General features: G+C 50.9%; 1 protein-coding gene across 5 annotated transcripts; it reads left to right on the forward strand.

The window, feature by feature from the left end:
- The first annotated feature begins 3,044 nt into the window (after positions 1 to 3,044).
- On the forward strand, positions 3,045 to 16,489 carry nicn1 (nicolin 1). 5 transcript variants are annotated; one of them, XM_065952327.1, is made up of 6 exons: positions 3,055 to 3,369; positions 6,546 to 6,725; positions 6,801 to 6,908; positions 14,504 to 14,572; positions 14,727 to 14,834; positions 15,872 to 16,489. In XM_065952327.1, the coding sequence occupies exons 1-6, from the start codon at positions 3,223 to 3,225 to the stop codon at positions 15,911 to 15,913; spliced, it is 654 nt and encodes a 217-aa protein (XP_065808399.1). In that variant the 5' UTR covers positions 3,055 to 3,222; the 3' UTR covers positions 15,914 to 16,489. The 5 variants fall into 5 exon arrangements, with proteins under 5 accessions (XP_065808401.1, XP_065808399.1, XP_065808400.1 ...); XM_065952326.1 differs by having other exon boundaries at positions 3,063 to 3,369; positions 6,795 to 6,908; positions 14,730 to 14,834; XM_065952325.1 differs by having other exon boundaries at positions 3,085 to 3,369; positions 6,795 to 6,908.
- Positions 16,490 to 19,227: the final 2,738 nt, after the last annotated feature.

The raw sequence follows: 19,227 nt of genomic DNA on the forward strand, positions 1-19,227 counted from the left end.
TAGCTCACAGGCTAACCGTTAGCTCACAGCTAACCGTTAGCTCACAGGCTAACCGTTAGCTCACAGCTAACCGTTAGCTCACAGGCTAACCGTTAGCTCACATGTCTCATGTTCAGGAGCTCCTCTTGTCTGTTCAATTATTTTATTTTAATTCATTTTACAGACAGACAGAAGCAGTGAGATATATATATATCTAATATATAATATATATATATATATATAGATATATATAATACTGAACTAATGATGAAAGAAAATAAATAAATAGACAAAAACATTCACACACAACAACAATTTGAAAAGTCTGATATTTACTGAAGATTTGAGACTCCTGATTATTTAAATGGTTTCAGTTTGTTGTTATTTATTTACTTGTTGTGTTCTGTGATGTAATGTTGATATTGTTTGTGTGAACTGATCAGGTGACATGAGTTTACCTGCCGGGGATCAATAAAGTGTTCACTTGTCTGTTTCTAGGAGTTCAGACAGGTAGGAGGGAGGAGGTCAGACAGGTAGGAGGGAGGAGTTCAGACAGGTAGGAGGGAGGAGGAGTTCAGACAGGTAGGAGGGAGGAGGTCAGACAGGTAGGAGGGAGGAGTTCAGACAGGTAGGAGGGAGGAGGTCAGACAGGTAGGAAGGAGGAGGAGTTCAGACAGGTAGGAGGGAGGAGGTCAGACAGGTAGGAAGGAGGAGGTCAGACAGGTAGGAAGGAGGAGTTCAGACAGGTAGGAGGGAGGAGGAGTTCAGACAGGTAGGAGGGAGGAGGAGTTCAGACAGGTAGGAGGAGGAGTTCAGACAGGTAGGAGGGAGGAGGTCAGACAGGTAGGAAGGAGGAGTTCAGACAGGTAGGAGGGAGGAGGAGTTCAGACAGGTAGGAGGGAGGAGGAGTTCAGACAGGTAGGAGGGAGGAGGAGTTCAGACAGGTAGGAGGAGGAGTTCAGACAGGTAGGAAGGAGGAGGTCAGACAGGTAGGAAGGAGGAGGTCAGACAGGTAGGAAGGAGGAGGTCAGACAGGTAGGAAGGAGGAGTTCAGACAGGTAGGAGGGAGGAGGAGTTCAGACAGGTAGGAGGGAGGAGGAGTTCAGACAGGTAGGAGGAGGAGTTCAGACAGGTAGGAGGGAGGAGGTCAGACAGGTAGGAAGGAGGAGTTCAGACAGGTAGGAGGGAGGAGGAGTTCAGACAGGTAGGAGGGAGGAGGAGTTCAGACAGGTAGGAGGGAGGAGGAGTTCAGACAGGTAGGAGGAGGAGTTCAGACAGGTAGGAGGGAGGAGGTCAGACAGGTAGGAGGGAGGAGGAGTTCAGACAGGTAGGAGGGAGGAGGTCAGACAGGTAGGAAGGAGGAGGTCAGACAGGTAGGAAGGAGGAGTTCAGACAGGTAGGAGGGAGGAGGAGTTCAGACAGGTAGGAGGGAGGAGGAGTTCAGACAGGTAGGAGGGAGGAGGTCAGACAGGTAGGAAGGAGGAGGTCAGACAGGTAGGAAGGAGGAGTTCAGACAGGTAGGAGGGAGGAGGAGTTCAGACAGGTAGGAGGGAGGAGGAGTTCAGACAGGTAGGAGGAGGAGTTCAGACAGGTAGGAGGGAGGAGGTCAGACAGGTAGGAAGGAGGAGTTCAGACAGGTAGGAGGGAGGAGGAGTTCAGACAGGTAGGAGGGAGGAGGAGTTCAGACAGGTAGGAGGAGGAGTTCAGACAGGTAGGAGGGAGGAGGTCAGACAGGTAGGAAGGAGGAGTTCAGACAGGTAGGAGGGAGGAGGAGTTCAGACAGGTAGGAGGGAGGAGGAGTTCAGACAGGTAGGAGGGAGGAGGAGTTCAGACAGGTAGGAGGAGGAGTTCAGACAGGTAGGAGGGAGGAGTTCAGACAGGTAGGAGGGAGGAGGTCAGACAGGTAGGAGGGAGGAGGAGTTCAGACAGGTAGGAGGGAGGAGGTCAGACAGGTAGGAAGGAGGAGGTCAGACAGGTAGGAAGGAGGAGTTCAGACAGGTAGGAGGGAGGAGGAGTTCAGACAGGTAGGAGGGAGGAGGAGTTCAGACAGGTAGGAGGGAGGAGGTCAGACAGGTAGGAAGGAGGAGGTCAGACAGGTAGGAAGGAGGAGTTCAGACAGGTAGGAAGGAGGAGTTCAGACAGGTAGGAGGGAGGAGGAGTTCAGACAGGTAGGAGGGAGGAGGAGTTCAGACAGGTAGGAGGAGGAGTTCAGACAGGTAGGAGGGAGGAGTTCAGACAGGTAGGAGGAGGAGTTCAGACAGGTAGGAGGGAGGAGGAGTTCAGACAGGTAGGAGGAGGAGTTCAGACAGGTAGGAGGAGGAGTTCAGACAGGTAGGAGGGAGGAGGTCAGACAGGTAGGAAGGAGGAGTTCAGACAGGTAGGAGGAGGAGTTCAGACAGGTAGGAGGGAGGAGGAGTTCAGACAGGTAGGAGGAGGAGTTCAGACAGGTAGGAGGAGGAGTTCAGACAGGTAGGAGGGAGGAGGTCAGACAGGTAGGAAGGAGGAGTTCAGACAGGTAGGAGGGAGGAGTTCAGACAGGTAGGAGGGAGGAGGTCAGACAGGTAGGAGGGAGGAGTTCAGACAGGTAGGAGGGAGGAGGAGTTCAGACAGGTAGGAGGGAGGAGGAGTTCAGACAGGTAGGAGGGAGGAGGAGTTCAGACAGGTAGGAGGAGGAGTTCAGACAGGTAGGAAGGAGGAGGTCAGACAGGTAGGAAGGAGGAGTTCAGACAGGTAGGAGGGAGGAGGAGTTCAGACAGGTAGGAGGGAGGAGGAGTTCAGACAGGTAGGAGGAGGAGTTCAGACAGGTAGGAAGGAGGAGGTCAGACAGGTAGGAAGGAGGAGTTCAGACAGGTAGGAGGGAGGAGGAGTTCAGACAGGTAGGAGGGAGGAGGAGTTCAGACAGGTAGGAGGAGGAGGTCAGACAGGTAGGAAGGAGGAGGTCAGACAGGTAGGAGGGAGGAGGAGTTCAGACAGGTAGGAGGGAGGAGGAGTTCAGACAGGTAGGAGGGAGGAGGAGTTCAGACAGGTAGGAGGAGGAGTTCAGACAGGTAGGAGGAGGAGCTGACATGGTGTGTGTGTGTGTGTGTGTGTGTGTGTGTGTGTGTGTGTGTGTGTGTGTGTGTGTGTGTGTGTGTGTGTGTGTGTGTGTGTGTGTGTGTGTGTGTGTGTGTGTGTGTGTGTGTGTGTGTGTGTGTGTGTGTGTGTGTGTGTGTGCGTGCGCGCGCGTGCGTGTGCGTCCAGAAGATGAGCGGGAGCAGTGATGAGATCAAACCAGTCAGCTGCACCATCAAACCCCCCATCTACCTGCACATCGGAGACACAAAGACAGACCCCGCCCACTCCGGCGTCTGTGTGGTCGACGTCACCCTGCCCTTTGGAAAGCCCGTCAACGTAAGAGTCCGTGGTAGATGATGTCATAAATAACTTCATGAGACTTCATGAGACTTCATGAGACTTCATGTGACTTCATGAGACTTCAAGAGACTTCATGAGACTTCATGAGACTTCATGAGACTTCATGAGACTTCAAGAGACTTCATGAGACTTCATGAGACTTCATGTGACTTCATGAGACTTCATGTGACTTCATGTGACTTCATGTGACTTCATGTGACTTCATGAGACTTCATGTGACTTCATGTGACTTCATGTGACTTCATGTGACTTCATGTGACTTCATGAGACTTCATGTGACTTCATGTGACTTCATGAGACTTCATGTGACTTCATGTGACTTCATGTGACTTCATGAGACTTCATGAGACTTCAAGAGACTTCATGAGACTTCATGAGACTTCATGTGACTTCATGAGACTTCATGAGACTTCATGAGACTTCAAGAGACTTCATGAGACTTCATGAGACTTCATGTGACTTCATGAGACTTCATGTGACTTCATGTGACTTCATGAGACTTCATGAGACTTCATGTGACTTCATGTGACTTCATGTGACTTCATGAGACTTCATGAGACTTCATGAGACTTTGAGACTTGAGCTCTTCATCTTACCTCCACTAGGTGGTGGTGTAGCTCTTCATCCTCCCTCCACTAGGTGGTGCTGTAGCTCTTCAGCCTCCCTCCACTAGGTGGTGCTGTAGCTCTTCATCCTCCCTCCACTAGGTGGTGTTGTAGCTCTTCATCCTCCCTCCACTAGGTGGTGGTGTAGCTCTTCATCCTCCCTCCACTAGGTGGTGGTGTAGCTCTTCATCCTCCCTCCACTAGGTGGTGTTGTAGCTCTTCAGCCTCCCTCCACTAGGTGGTGCTGTAGCTCTTCATCCTCCCTCCACTAGGTGGTGTTGTAGCTCTTCATCCTCCCTCCACTAGGTGGTGTTGTAGCTCTTCATCCTCCCTCCACTAGGTGGTGGTGTAGCTCTTCATCCTCCCTCCACTAGGTGGTGCTGTAGCTCTTCATCCTCCCTCCACTAGGTGGTGGTGTAGCTCTTCATCCTCCCTCCACTAGGTGGTGCTGTAGCTCTTCATCCTCCCTCCACTAGGTGGTGGTGTAGCTCTTCATCCTCCCTCCACTAGGTGGTGCTGTAGCTCTTCATCCTCCCTCCACTAGGTGGTGTTGTAGCTCTTCATCCTCCCTCCACTAGGTGGTGTTGTAGCTCTTCATCCTCCCTCCACTAGGTGGTGTTGTAGCTCTTCATCCTCCCTCCACTAGGTGGTGGTGTAGCTCTTCATCCTCCCTCCACTAGGTGGTGCTGTAGCTCTTCATCCTCCCTCCACTAGGTGGTGGTGTAGCTCTTCATCCTCCCTCCACTAGGTGGTGCTGTAGCTCTTCATCCTCCCTCCACTAGGTGGTGTTGTAGCTCTTCATCCTCCCTCCACTAGGTGGTGTTGTAGCTCTTCAGCCTCCCTCCACTAGGTGGTGCTGTAGCTCTTCATCCTCCCTCCACTAGGTGGTGTTGTAGCTTTTCAGCCTCCCTCCACTAGGTGGTGTTGTAGCTCTTCATCCTCCCTCCACTAGGTGGTGTTGTAGCTCTTCATCCTCCCTCCACTAGGTGGTGCTGTAGCTCTTCATCCTCCCTCCACTAGGTGGTGTTGTAGCTCTTCATCCTCCCTCCACTAGGTGGTGTTGTAGCTCTTCAGCCTCACTCCACTAGGTGGTGCTGTAGCTCTTCATCCTCCCTCCACTAGGTGGTGTTGTAGCTCTTCATCCTCCCTCCACTAGGTGGTGCTGTAGCTCTTCATCCTCCCTCCACTAGGTGGTGTTGTAGCTCTTCATCCTCCCTCCACTAGGTGGTGCTGTAGCTCTTCAGCCTCCCTCCACGAGGTGGTGTTGTAGCTCTTCAGCCTCCCTCCACTAGGTGGTGCTGTAGCTCTTCAGCCTCCCTCCACTAGGTGGTGCTGTAGCTCTTCAGCCTCCCTCCACTAGGTGGTGTTGTAGCTTTTCAGCCTCCCTCCACTAGGTGGTGCTGTAGCTCTTCATCCTCCCTCCACTAGGTGGTGTTGTAGCTCTTCATCCTCCCTCCACTAGGTGGTGCTGTAGCTCTTCATCCTCCCTCCACTAGGTGGTGCTGTAGCTCTTCAGCCTCCCTCCACTAGGTGGTGCTGTAGCTCTTCAGCCTCCCTCCACTAGGTGGTGTTGTAGCTTTTCAGCCTCCCTCCACTAGGTGGTGCTGTAGCTCTTCATCCTCCCTCCACTAGGTGGTGTTGTAGCTCTTCATCCTCCCTCCACTAGGTGGTGCTGTAGCTCTTCATCCTCCCTCCACTAGGTGGTGTTGTAGCTCTTCAGCCTCCCTCCACTAGGTGGTGCTGTAGCTCTTCATCCTCCCTCCACTAGGTGGTGTTGTAGCTCTTCATCCTCCCTCCACTAGGTGGTGTTGTAGCTCTTCAGCCTCACTCCACTAGGTGGTGCTGTAGCTCTTCAGCCTCCCTCCACTAGGTGGTGTTGTAGCTCTTCAGCCTCACTCCACTAGGTGGTGCTGTAGCTCTTCAGCCTCACTCCACTAGGTGGTGTTGTAGCTCTTCATCCTCCCTCCACTAGGTGGTGTTGTAGCTCTTCATCCTCCCTCCACTAGGTGGTGCTGTAGCTCTTCATCCTCCCTCCACTAGGTGGTGCTGTAGCTCTTCAGCCTCACTCCACTAGGTGGTGTTGTAGCTCTTCATCCTCCCTCCACTAGGTGGTGCTGTAGCTCTTCAGCCTCCCTCCACTAGGTGGTGCTGTAGCTCTTCATCCTCCCTCCACTAGGTGGTGCTGTAGCTCTTCATCCTCCCTCCACTAGGTGGTGTTGTAGCTCTTCAGCCTCACTCCACTAGGTGGTGTTGTAGCTCTTCATCCTCCCTCCACTAGGTGGTGCTGTAGCTCTTCAGCCTCCCTCCACTAGGTGGTGCTGTAGCTCTTCATCCTCCCTCCACTAGGTGGTGCTGTAGCTCTTCATCCTCCCTCCACTAGGTGGTGCTGTAGCTCTTCAGCCTCACTCCACTAGGTGGTGCTGTAGCTCTTCAGCCTCCCTCCACTAGGTGGTGCTGTAGCTCTTCAGCCTCCCTCCACTAGGTGGTGTTAGCGGTCCTGCTCTCCTCGCTCTACCACCCTGATGTAAACGAGTGTTTGTGTTTCAGGTGGAGGAGATCACCTTTAAGAACTACTACACTGCCTACCTGACTGTGCGCCTGCTGAGGAGGGGCCCCGGGCAGGAGGCCCCCGCTAAGTGGTTCACGGCCCTCAGAGACCTGCCCCTCATGGACAACCCCCATACGGAAAGGGGGTCCCAGGACTACTACTCTGTCCACAGGACGCAGGTGGGTGGAGTCTGTCCTCGGTGTTTCTCTAGAATCAGATGGTAGATATTTATGTGACTGTGGGTTCAGATGCAGGTGGATCCGGATCAGGTGCTGTCAGTGAGACTGATCCTCAGACAGCCGTCCTCCGCCTGGCTCGCCTTCAGTCTGGAGGAGATCAGGATCTTTCCTCACACGGAGCCGGTACGTCTGACCTTAAACTAACCGCCATGACGAGTCGGGGACGCCACCTGATTGTGTTCAGGGTCGTGTTCCTGCGTCATTAAATCTGTGACGGGACCTCGCTGACTGAAAGACAGATTGACATCATGTTGAGAAACGGGAGAGAGACAGAGACAGAGGGAAAGAGACAGAGAGAGAGAGAGAGAGAGGGACAGAGAGAGAGACAGAGACAGAGGGAAAGAGAGAGAGAGAGAGAGAGAGACACAGAGACGGAGAGACCGACAGAGAGACAGACAGAGAGAGAGACAGAGACAGAAAGAGAGACAGACAGAGAGACAGACAGAGAGAGAGACAGAGACAGAAAGAGAGACAGACAGAGAGAGAGAGAGACAGAGACTCAGAGAGAGTGAGACAGAGAGCGAGAGAGACAGAGAGAGAGACGGAGAGACAGACAGACAGAGAGACAGACAGAGACAGAAAGAGAGACAGACAGAGAGAGAGAGAGACAGAGAGCGAGAGAGACAGAGAGAGAGAGAGTGAGAGACAGACAGACAGAGAGAAAGAGAGAGCGAAAGAGACAGAGAGAGACAGACAGAGACGGAGAGAGACATAGAGAGAGACAGACAGAGAGAGAGACAGACGGAGAGAGAGAGAGAGACAGAGACGGAGAGAGAGAGAGACGGAGAGACAGACAGACAGAGAGACAGACAGAGCGAGAGACAGAGACAGAAAGAGAGACAGACAGACAGAGAGAGAGAGAGACAGAGACAGAGACTCAGAGAGAGTGAGACAGAGAGCGAGAGAGAGAGACAGAGAGAGAGAGACAGACAGACAGACAGAGAGAGAGAGAGCGAAAGAGACAGACAGAGACGGAGAGAGAAAGAGAGACAGAGACAGAGGGAGACATAGAGAGAGAGACAGAGAGAGAGAGAGACAGACAGAGACGGATAGAGAGAGAGAGAGACAGACGGATAGAGAGACAGAGAGAGACAGGGAGAGAGACAGAGAGAGAGACAGAGAGAGAGAGACAGACAGAGACGGATAGAGAGACAGACACAGACGGATAGAGAGAGACAGAGAGAGACAGACAGAGAGAGAGACACAGAGAAAGAGAGACACAGAAAGAGAGAGAGAGACAGACAGACAGAGAGAGAGAGACAGAGGGAGACATAGAGAGAGAGAGAGACAGAGAGAGGGAGAGAGAGAAAGACAGGGAGAGAGACAGAGAGAGAGACTCAGAGAGAGAGAGAGAGACAGGGAGAGAGACAGAGAGAGAGAGACAGACAGAGACGGAGAGACAGACAGAGAGAGACAAAGAGAGAGGGGGAGAGAGAGAGAGCGTGAGAGACAGACAGAGAGAGAGAGACAGTGAGAGAGAGAGACAGAGAGACAGAGATACACAGAGAGAGAGAGGGAGAGACAGAGAGTGAGAGAGACAGAGAGAGAGAGGGAGAGACAGACAGAGAGAGCGAGAGAGACAGAGAGAGAGAGGGAGAGACAGAGAGTGAGAGAGACAGAGAGAGAGAGGGAGAGACAGACAGAGAGAGCGAGAGAGACAGAGAGAGAGACTCAGAGAGAGAGAGAGAGAGAGACAGAGAGAGAGACAGAGACGGAGAGACAGACAGAGAGAGAGACAGAGAAAGAGAGAGAGAGAGAGACAGAGACGGAGAGAGAGAGAGAGAGACAGAGAGAGAGAGAGAGGAAGAGAGAGCGAAAGAGAGAGAGAGAGAGAGACAGAGAGAGAGAGAGACAGACAGAGACGGAGAGACAGACAGAGAGAGAGAGAGAGAGAGTGAGAGAGAAAGACAGACGGAGAGAGAGAGACAGTGAGAGAGAGAGAGACAGAGAGAGAGAGAGAGGAAGAGAGAGCGAAAGAGAGAGAGAGAGAGAGACAGAGAGAGAGAGAGACAGACAGAGACGGAGAGACAGACAGAGAGAGAGAGAGAGAGAGTGAGAGAGAAAGACAGACGGAGAGAGAGAGACAGTGAGAGAGAGAGAGACAGAGAGAGAGAGGGAGAGACAGACAGAGAGAGCGAGCTAGAGAGACAGAGAGAGAGACACAGAGAGAGAGAGGGAGAGACAGAGAGTGAGAGAGACAGAGAGAGAGAGGGAGAGACAGACAGAGAGAGCGAGAGAGACAGAGAGAGAGACTCAGAGAGAGAGAGAGAGAGAGACAGAGAGAGAGACAGAGACGGAGAGACAGACAGAGAGAGAGACAGAGAAAGAGAGAGAGAGAGAGACAGAGACGGAGAGAGAGAGAGAGAGAGAGACAGAGAGAGAGAGAGAGGAAGAGAGAGCGAAAGAGAGAGAGAGAGAGAGACAGAGAGAGATAAAGAGAGAGAGAGACAGACAGAGACGGAGAGACAGACAGAGAGAGAGAGAGAGAGAGTGAGAGAGAAAGACAGACGGAGAGAGAGAGACAGTGAGAGAGAGAGAGACAGAGATGGAGAGAGTCAGAGAGAGAGACAGACAGAGAGACAGACAGAGACGGATAGAGAGAGAGACAGAGAGAGAGACAGAGACTCAGAGATACAGAGAGAGAGAGAGAGAGAGACACGGAGAGAGACAGAGAGAGAGAGAGAGAGAGAGACAGACAGACAGACAGAGAGAGCGAGAGAGAAAGACAGACAGAGACGGAGAGAGAGAAAGAGACGGAGAGAGAGAGAGAGAGAGAGAGACAGAGAGAGAGACAGAGACGGAGAGACAGACAGAGAGAGAGACAGAAAGAGAGAGAGACAGAGACGGAGAGAGAGAGAGAGAGAGAGAGAGAGACAGAGAGAGAGACAGACAGAGAGAGAGACAGAGAGAGAGAGACAGAGAGAGAGAGAGACAGAGAGAGACAGAGAGAGAGACAGAGAGAGACAGAGAGAGAGACAGACAGAGAGAGAGACAGAGAGAGAGAGACAGAGAGAGAGAGAGACAGATAGACAGAGACAGAGAGAGAGAGACAGAGAGAGAGAGAGACAGAGAGAGACAGAGAGAGAGACAGAGAGAGACAGAGAGAGAGAGACAGATAGACAGAGACAGAGAGAGAGAGACAGAGAGAGACCACCACCGTCAGGCCGGGGGTGACGCTGCTGCTGATGTCCAGCTTGGCCCTGTGAATCAAAGGCTCTCTCAACAACCAGTACAGAGAGTCAGACTTTGGGCACCTTTTACAGTTAAAAAGGGCCCAAGACTTAAAAACACCCTGATAAAACGGAGGCAGCCCACTTCATTTTAAAAGTTTAGAATCAATTAAAAACAGAGCAGCATCCAGCCCCAGGAAATCTGCACGTCTGAGAATGCAGCTGGCCACATCTCTCCACACTAGATCAGCCGGACCTGTCAGATATTTTTGTAAGAACTGTAGTCTGAAGGTGGCTGTCCGGCTGGCCAGGTGGACAAGGCCCTGTCCCCCCTCCTCCCTGGTTAAAAACAGCACCCCTTGTGGCACCCAGTGTAGACCGTCCCAAAAAAAATCTACCATTTTCTTTTGTAGCTGGGCTAGCAAGCCTGAAGGGGGGTCTACACAGGTTAAACGGTGCCACAGTTGGGATGCTACAAGGTTGTTTAAAACCAATACTCTACCTTTAAAAGACATTTGAGGGAGCAGCCATTTCCACTTGGAAAGTTTCCCCTCAATTTTCTCTGTGACGCCCTCCCAGTTCTTCTGGACTATGTGTTCTTTCCCGAGCCTGACGCCTCTACACACCCTGAAAGGAGCACACAGGCCGCCGTTAAACTTCAGCACACTCTCAACCCCACTGTACAACACTTTGATCTTGGCTATGAACCCAGCGCTGAACCCAAACTTCTCCATAACTTTCCAGAGGAAGTTGTGTTCAACGCGGTCAAATGCCTTTTCCTGGTCTAGAGAAATCAGACCAGTGTTACAGCCCGATGAGCTGGAGACGTCCAAAACATCACGAATGAGGTGGACATTGTCCACCATGGAGCTGCCGGGCACACAGTAGGTCTGGTCCCGGTGGATGACCTGCTCCATAGCCCTCCCCAGCCTGGAGGCAAAGAGTTTGGACAGAAGCTTGTAATCCACACACAGCAAAGACACAGGGCGCCAGTTTTTAATGTCCTGCAGGTTACCTTTTTTCGGGAGCAAGGTGATTACGGCTCTCCTGCAGGACATGGGCATTGAGCCAGAGGCCAGACTTTCATTAAAAACATCTAAAAGATCTTTTGCAAAGATGTCCCAGAAGGCTTTATAAAATTCTACACTCAGGCCGTCTATGCCGGGAGCCCGCCGCCCTTGCATGCCCTGCAGAGCGGCCTTCAGTTCCTGCATCTGTAACGGCCCGTTGAGCTGTGAGTTTGTCTCCTCAGAGACCTGAGGCAGTCCATGACAGAACTCCTCCATCAGAGCTTCCTCCTCCTCATACTCACTTGAGTAGAGTGCTGAGTAGAAACTCACAGCTCGCCTTCTTATGTGGCATGGCTCTGTTAATGTTTGCCCTGTGTCTGCTAAAAGTGAGTGGATTACCCTCCTCTGCCCACTCCTCTTCTCCAGGCCGAAGAAGAAACTAGAGGAAGCATCCATCTCCGTGATGGCTTGAAACCGGGACCTGACCAGTGCACCCTGTACTTTAACATCCAACAGGTCGGCTAAAGCTAGCTTTTTGACTTTGAGGATTTCAATATATCCTCGATTTGCTGTGGACTCGCTCAATCTTTCTAGTTCCACTATATCAGTCTCCAGGTCTTTCATAGATCTGGTGATGTCTCTGGTGACATTGAGGGTGTGCTGTTGACATAAAAGTTTAATCTCAGTCTTACCATGGTCCCACCACTGCCTAAGACTGTTAAACTCACCCTTCCTCTGTCTAAAAACATCCCAGAAATAAATAAGAACCTCTTTAAAATGTTTATCAAATGTTAAGACTGAATTAAAATGCCAATAAGCACTTTTAGGTAAAATGTTTTGAATAAAAACATTACACAAGAGTAAAGAATGGTCAGTAAAACCAGCAGGAACAATACTGCACATTCTAAAAATATTAAAATGATGCTTAAAACAATAAATACGGTCGAGTCTAGCTGAGGAGATCCTACTCTCTCTGAGGTGGGACCATGTGTACTGTCGGCAGTCTGCATGCATCCTTCTCCACACGTCCACCAGGCCATGAGAATAGACCAGCTGCCTCAGAACATGTTGGGAAACTGGATGCGGCTCTGCATGGTTGCGATCTAAAGATGCATTTTCCTCTCTGCACCGATTGTTGGAGCATACACATTGATAAAAACTGCAGTAAAAAGGTTGAACCGTGCTTTAATTAAAAGCAACCTCCCCTCGATAAAATGCTCGACCTCCAGTGAAACCGGAGTGAAAGACTTGGAGAGGAGAAAGCCAACTCCTCCACTAAGAGAAGTGTTGTGACTTAAAATGACTTCCCCCTCCCACTCTCTCCTCCAGTCTGCCTCATTGGTGCTATCACTATGTGTCTCCTGTAAATAAAAAACATCAATATGTTTCATTTTGGCCGTTTCATATATAGCTGCTCTTTTTTTTGACTCTCTGGCTCCATTTATATTCAAACTTCCCACTCTAAAATTATCCATAAGTGAGAAATTAAGAACAAAAATAAAAATCAATAAATTAATTAAAACACACATTGGAGCTCTTCCCGTCATCATTGTTCAGTTGTTTTCACACTTTGTTAGTGAGGCCAGACTCCTCCTTTTGGCTCATGTGGAGTCTGGCCGAGGTATAAAACAAACTTAAAACTGGGAAATGCTCTTCAACTTTAACACCTTTAGCATTTTTGGTTTTTGCTAAAAACGACTGAATCATTTCTGCAGAGTAAAGTTTTTTCTGTTGACTGTTACTTATTTTAAATCCAGATATATCACTGCTGTCAGAGACACAGTCATCACTTTCACTTTCCTCTGTCTGTCCCTGTCCCCTTGCTGTCTGTCTGTCCTCCTCCTCCTCCACTTTGCTATTCTTTGCCTCATACTTTGTGCCTCTAGTTTTCCTTCTGCGTTTAGACGCAGATTTGACCCTCACTGCCTCCTCTTCCTCCTCCTCCATCTCAGCCTCTTCCACCTGTTCCCCCCATGTAAGTTTACTGTTCCCCCCACCTGCCTCCTCTGCCTCTGTTTCATCTTCCTCCTCTGACATACCCTCCTGCACTTCACTGACCCCACTTGCTTTATTTATCTGTACTTCACTCACACTTGTTCCAGCTGTTTCTTCCCCCTTTTCTTCCCCCACCTCACTTTCCACCACATCACCCAAAACCTCTCCTTCACTTCCCTGATTGTTTTCACCCACACCGTGCACATCATTCATACTCACCACCCCGTGCTCCAGGTCAGACACAGCAGCGGCGAGGCGCGGCGCGCTCCGCGGTGCCGCTATCGGCCGCTCAGATGCCGCGGTCCGGGCCGCAGCGGATGAAGTCTCAGGGGCCTCCCGCCGCTCCGCTGCAACCGGCGGAGCAGCGGAAAGCCCCGCCACAGGGCCGGGCGTCACCCCACGGCCAGGCGGAGCCGGATCCCCTTGTCTCGGACAGGCCTTCACGGTGTGTCCCTCCTCACCACAACCAAAACACTTCATAGCCGACGAGGTGGCAAATATCACGTAGTCATAATCATCTACTTTAACATGGAAGCGGAGGTTGAGGTTAAGTATCATAAACAGTTGTCTCCGGTGAGACACCACGTGTTTCAGCAGATCTACATCCAGACAGAATCTTTTTTATGGGGGACACCACCTTCCCATGTCTGGAGAGCTCTCTGCTAAGAAACTCGTCGGTTATGAACGGAGGGACATTGGACAGGATGACTCTGGTGGAAGGCTGTGTCAGTGGAGTCACCTGTACAAACATTTTGTTCACCGTGATGCCCGTCTCAACGACTCGGTTCACCTTCTCCACCTGATCCAGGAAGATGACCACGGCGCTGTTCATCCGAGCGGCCGACCTCACGCTGCTGTGCCCGACCTTCTCCCCCACCGCAAGCCCAATCTCCTCCACGCTGCACGGAAAGCTGCCATTCATTTTAATACCATGCTTTCTCGTGAGGTGGCCGAAGGTGACTCCGTTTACCATGACGTCTGAAGACGCCGACCGGAGAGAAAAAGAAAAAACACAAACACACACTAACTATTGACTTAAAGTGAACCTACAACCAATAAACTACATTAAATTAAATCAAATTACCAAAGAAAGACAACCATGAAAACCACTGAGAGAGAGAGAGAGAGAGAAAAATATATATATATATATCTGAAGCAGCTTCAAACTCATCGTTCTATAACCGGGCTCGAGCTGTTTGTACGGACTCAACATCGTTTTCAGATAGAAGTGATTGTACCCGACCTAAAAAGCCTCTGCATGTTTCTAATAAGCTCCACGAGCAGAAACGTGCTCAAACTAGGATCAATATTGGAGATGCTTTTGAAAAATGGAGAGAGGTTAGAACACAGAAAGGTTTACAGACCCATGCAGAGCTGGATAAACACTGAAGCTTCAGAGTCCACCACATGGTGACCTGAGTGAGCATCCACTCTAGAGAGGAGGGGGGGAGACAGCTCTCTATGATGTTTAGAATTTAGACTGCAGTACACATTTTAAACACTAGGGGTCAGAGTTACAGACTGCTCCTCTCCCTTCTTCCAGGACCCAGAGAAGGAGGTCTCTGATTGGCTGTCAGACCTGACCCTGGGTGACCAACATCCTGATCTGGAGGTACACGTGTTGTTTCCTCTGTTTGTGTTTCTGTTAGGAAGTGTGTGTCATACCTGTCTGTCCTCTCTTACCTGTCTGATGTTCACTGTGTGTGTGTTTGTCTGTGTGTGTCGTGTGTGTGTGGTGTGTGGTGTGTGTGTGCGTGTGCGCGCAGCAGGGCCTCCCCGACCCTCACACCGTGTCCTCCAGTCTGCAGCAGATGTGGGCTCTGACCGAAGTGATGCAGAGCAACCAGACCACATCGTCCATCGGACGCTTTGACGTCAGTCTGACACACACACACACACACACACACACACACACACACACAAACATACACACAGAGAGACAGACACATACACAGAGAGACAGACACACACACAGAGAGACAGACACATACACAGAGAGACAGACACACACACAGAGAGACAGACACATACACAGAGAGACAGACACACACACAGAGAGACAGACACATACACAGAGAGACAGACACACACACAGAGAGACAGACACACACACAGAGAGACACACACACAGAGAGACACACACACACACACACAGAGAGACAGACACACAGAGAGACAGACACACAGAGAGACACACACACACACACACAAACACACATAGACACACAGAGAGACAGACACACACACAGAGAGACAGACACACACACACAGAGACAGACACAGAGAGACACACACACACACACAGAGAGACAGACACACACACAAACAAACACACACACACAGAGAGACAGACACACACACAAACAAACACACACACACAGAGACAGACACACACACAGAGAGACAGACACACACACACACACAAACACACACACACAGAGAGACAGACACACACAAACAAACACACACACACAGAGAGACAGACACACACACAAACAAACACACACACACAGAGACAGACACACACACAGAGAGACAGACACACACACACAAACACACACACACAGAGAGACAGACACACACACAAACAAACACACACACACACACACACACACACGGAGAGACAGACACACACAAACAAACACACACACACAGAGACAGACACACAGAGAGACACACACACACACACACACACACACACACACACACACAGACACACACACACACACACACACACACACACACACAGAGACACACAGACACACAGACACACACACACACACACACACACACACACACACACACACACACACACACACACACAGACACACACACACACACACACACACACACACACACACACACACACACACACACACACTCTGAGCACATTGTCTCTGTTTGTCTTCAGGTGGACGGATGTTACGACATCGACCTGCTCTCGTTCACGTAGACGGCGTTTGAGTCCTGACGGCGAGATGATCCTTCAAAGCTTCTTCGTTAAAGATTAATAAAATATATCGTCTGCTGTGACCACGCAGAAGTCTCCGAGCCAATCAGACGTGAGCCACATGTTCATGTGATGTTCAGAACATCTCTTATTTATTTATTTAGAGTTCACCGTCCATCAGGAGTCTGAGAGGTTCTTATGATGTTAGAATCTCCTCCACATATTATTGTATATTATATATTTACACTGTAAATAAATATTTATGTGTATGACACTGTAAACAGTCTGAGTGTACGGTGGCCCTGAAGGTCAACTGATAAACTCAAAGTATTTTAAGAAACATAAAAATGTTTTTTATTCTGTTACGTTCCCTTTTCTTTGCTTTTTATTTCATATTTCAGTTTGAGAGAATATTTGTGTTTACAATAAAATACTTGTTTATATTTTTGCATCTTTTTAAAAATGTTTTTGTAAGTGAAATGATTTTTGCAGTTGACCTTCCGGGCCACCGTAGCGTCAGTATTTATGACTGAGAGTTGTTGTTGATCCGTCTGTCACATTAAATCTGTTTGAATCGAACAGCTGAGAGTTCCCTGTGTGTTGTCTGTGTGACCACCAGGGGGCAGCAGTGAGCTGTGTGTTGTCTGTGTGACCACCAGGGGGCAGCAGTGAGCTTTGTGTTCTGTTTCCTTCTATCTCTGTGAGGACCAGTGTGTCCCTCCACCTGTCTCTCTGTTCTCCTCCCTCCACCTGTCTCTCTGTTCTCCTCCCTCCACCTGTCTCTCTGTTCTCCTCCCTCCACCTGTCTCTCTGTACTCCCTCCACCTGTCTCTCTGTTCTCCTCCCTCCACCTGTCTCTCTGTTCTCCTCCCTCCACCTGTCTCTCTGTTCTCCTCCCTCCACCTGTCTCTCTGTACTCCTCCCTCCACCTGTCTTTCTGTACTGCCTCCACCTGTCTCTCTGTTCTCCTCCCTCCACCTGTCTCTCTGTTCTCCTCCCTCCACCTGTCTTTCTGTACTCCCTCCACCTGTCTCTCTGTTCTCCTCCCTCCACCTGTCTCTCTGTTCTCCTACCTCCACCTGTCTTTCTGTACTCCCTCCACCTGTCTCTCTGTTCTCCTCCCTCCACCTGTCTCTCTGTTCTCCTACCTCCACCTGTCTCTCTGTACTCCTCCCTCCACCTGTCTCTCTGTACTCCTCCCTCCACCTGTCTCTCTGTTCTCCTCCCTCCACCTGTCTTTCTGTACTCCCTCCACCTGTCTCTCTGTTCTCCTCCCTCCACCTGTCTCTCTGTTCTCCTCCCTCCACCTGTCTCTCTGTTCTCCTCCCTCCACCTGTCTTTCTGTACTCCCTCCACCTGTCTCTCTGTTCTCCTCCCTCCACCTGTCTCTCTGTTCTCCTACCTCCACCTGTCTTTCTGTACTCCCTCCACCTGTCTCTCTGTTCTCCTCCCTCCACCTGTCTCTCTGTTCTCCTACCTCCACCTGTCTCTCTGTACTCCTCCCTCCACCTGTCTCTCTGTACTCCTCCCTCCACCTGTCTCTCTGTTCTCCTCCCTCCACCTGTCTTTCTGTACTCCCTCCACCTGTCTCTCTGTTCTCCTCCCTCCACCTGTCTCTCTGTTCTCCTCCCTCCACCTGTCTCTCTGTTCTCCTCCCTCCACCTGTCTCTCTGTACTCCACCTGTCTCTCTGTTCTCCACCTGTCTCTCTGTTCTCCACCTGTCTCTCTGTTCTCCACCTGTCTCTCTGTACTCCCTCCACCTGTCTCTCTGTTCTCCTCCCTCCACCTGTCTCTCTGTTCTCCTCCCTCCACCTGTCTCTCTGTACTCCTCCCTCCACCTGTCTCTCTGTACTCCTCCCTCCACCTGTCTCTCTGTTCTCCTCCCTCCACCTGTCTTTCTGTACTCCCTCCACCTGTCTCTCTGTTCTCCTCCCTCCACCTGTCTCTCTCTCATCTTCAGATCTGAAGTGATCCTTGCTACGTCAGGTCAGTCTGCATGTTGAGTGATGATCCTTGGCAGCTCCTCCCCTCGACTCCATGAATCATTTATTCAGATGAGTGTGACAGCTGAGACGTAGCCTCTGTGAGCTCCTCCACCTGCTCCACCTGAGGGTTCAGAGAAAACTGCTCCACCTGGGGCTTCATTAAAAGTGACACAGAATCTCTACATCTTCATATTTTATTATTTGAAGAACTGATTTTGAAAGTCAAACATTCAGAAATGATTTCCTTGATTCTTTGAGTCTCTGCTGGAGCACTCATCAGAGGTTTCAGGGTCTCAGGTCTCAGGGTCTCAGAGGTCTCAGAGGTCTCAGGTCTCAGGGTCTCAGAGGTCTCAGGGTCTCAGAGGTCTCAGGGTCTCAGGGTCTCAGAGGTCTCAGGTCTCAGGGTTTCAGGGTTTCAGAGGTCTCAGGGTCTCAGGGTCTCAGAGGTCTCAGGGTCTCAGGGTCTCAGAGGTCTCAGGGTCTCAGGTCTCAGGGTCTCAGAGGTCTCAGAGGTCTCAGGTCTCAGGGTCTCAGAGGTCTCAGGGTCTCAGAGGTCTCAGGGTCTCAGGGTCTCAGAGGTCTCAGGTCTCAGGGTTTCAGGGTTTCAGAGGTCTCAGGGTCTCAGGGTCTCAGAGGTCTCAGGGTCTCAGGGTTTCAGAGGTCTCAGGGTCTCAGGGTCTCAGAGGTCTCAGGGTCTCAGAGGTCTCAGGGTCTCAGGTCTCAGAGGTCTCAGGGTCTCAGGTCTCAGAGGTCTCAGGTCTCAGGGTCTCAGAGGTCTCAGGGTCTCAGGTCTCAGGGTCTCAGGGTTTCAGGGTCTCAGGGTCTCAGGGTCTCAGAGGTCTCAGGTCTCAGGGTCTCAGAGGTCTCAGGGTCTCAGGTCTCAGGTCTCAGGTCTCAGAGGTCTCAGGGTCTCAGGTCTCAGGGTCTCAGAGGTCTCAGGGTCTCAGAGGTCTCAGGGTCTCAGGTCTCAGGGTCTCAGAGGTCTCAGGTCTCAGGTCTCAGGGTCTCAGAGGTCTCAGGTCTCAGGGTCTCAGAGGTCTCAGGTCTCAGGTCTCAGGGTCTCAGGTCTCAGGTCTCAGAGGTCTCAGGTCTCAGGTCTCAGGGTCTCAGGTCTCAGGTCTCAGAGGTCTCAGGGTCTCAGGTCTCAGGTCTCAGGGTCTCAGAGGTCTCAGGTCTCAGGGTCTCAGAGGTCTCAGGGTCTCAGGGTTTCACGGTCTCAGAGGTCTCAAGGTTTCAGGGTCTCAGTTTGTGTGTTGACCACTAGGTGGAGCTGTTGCTCTTCACAGAATCCTCTGTGTTTGTGTCTGCTGTGGTTTTATAAACTCTTTTAT

This window comes from Labrus bergylta, unplaced genomic scaffold (assembly GCF_963930695.1).
Source record: "Labrus bergylta unplaced genomic scaffold, fLabBer1.1 SCAFFOLD_143, whole genome shotgun sequence".
NCBI classification, from domain to species: domain Eukaryota; kingdom Metazoa; phylum Chordata; class Actinopteri; order Labriformes; family Labridae; genus Labrus; species Labrus bergylta.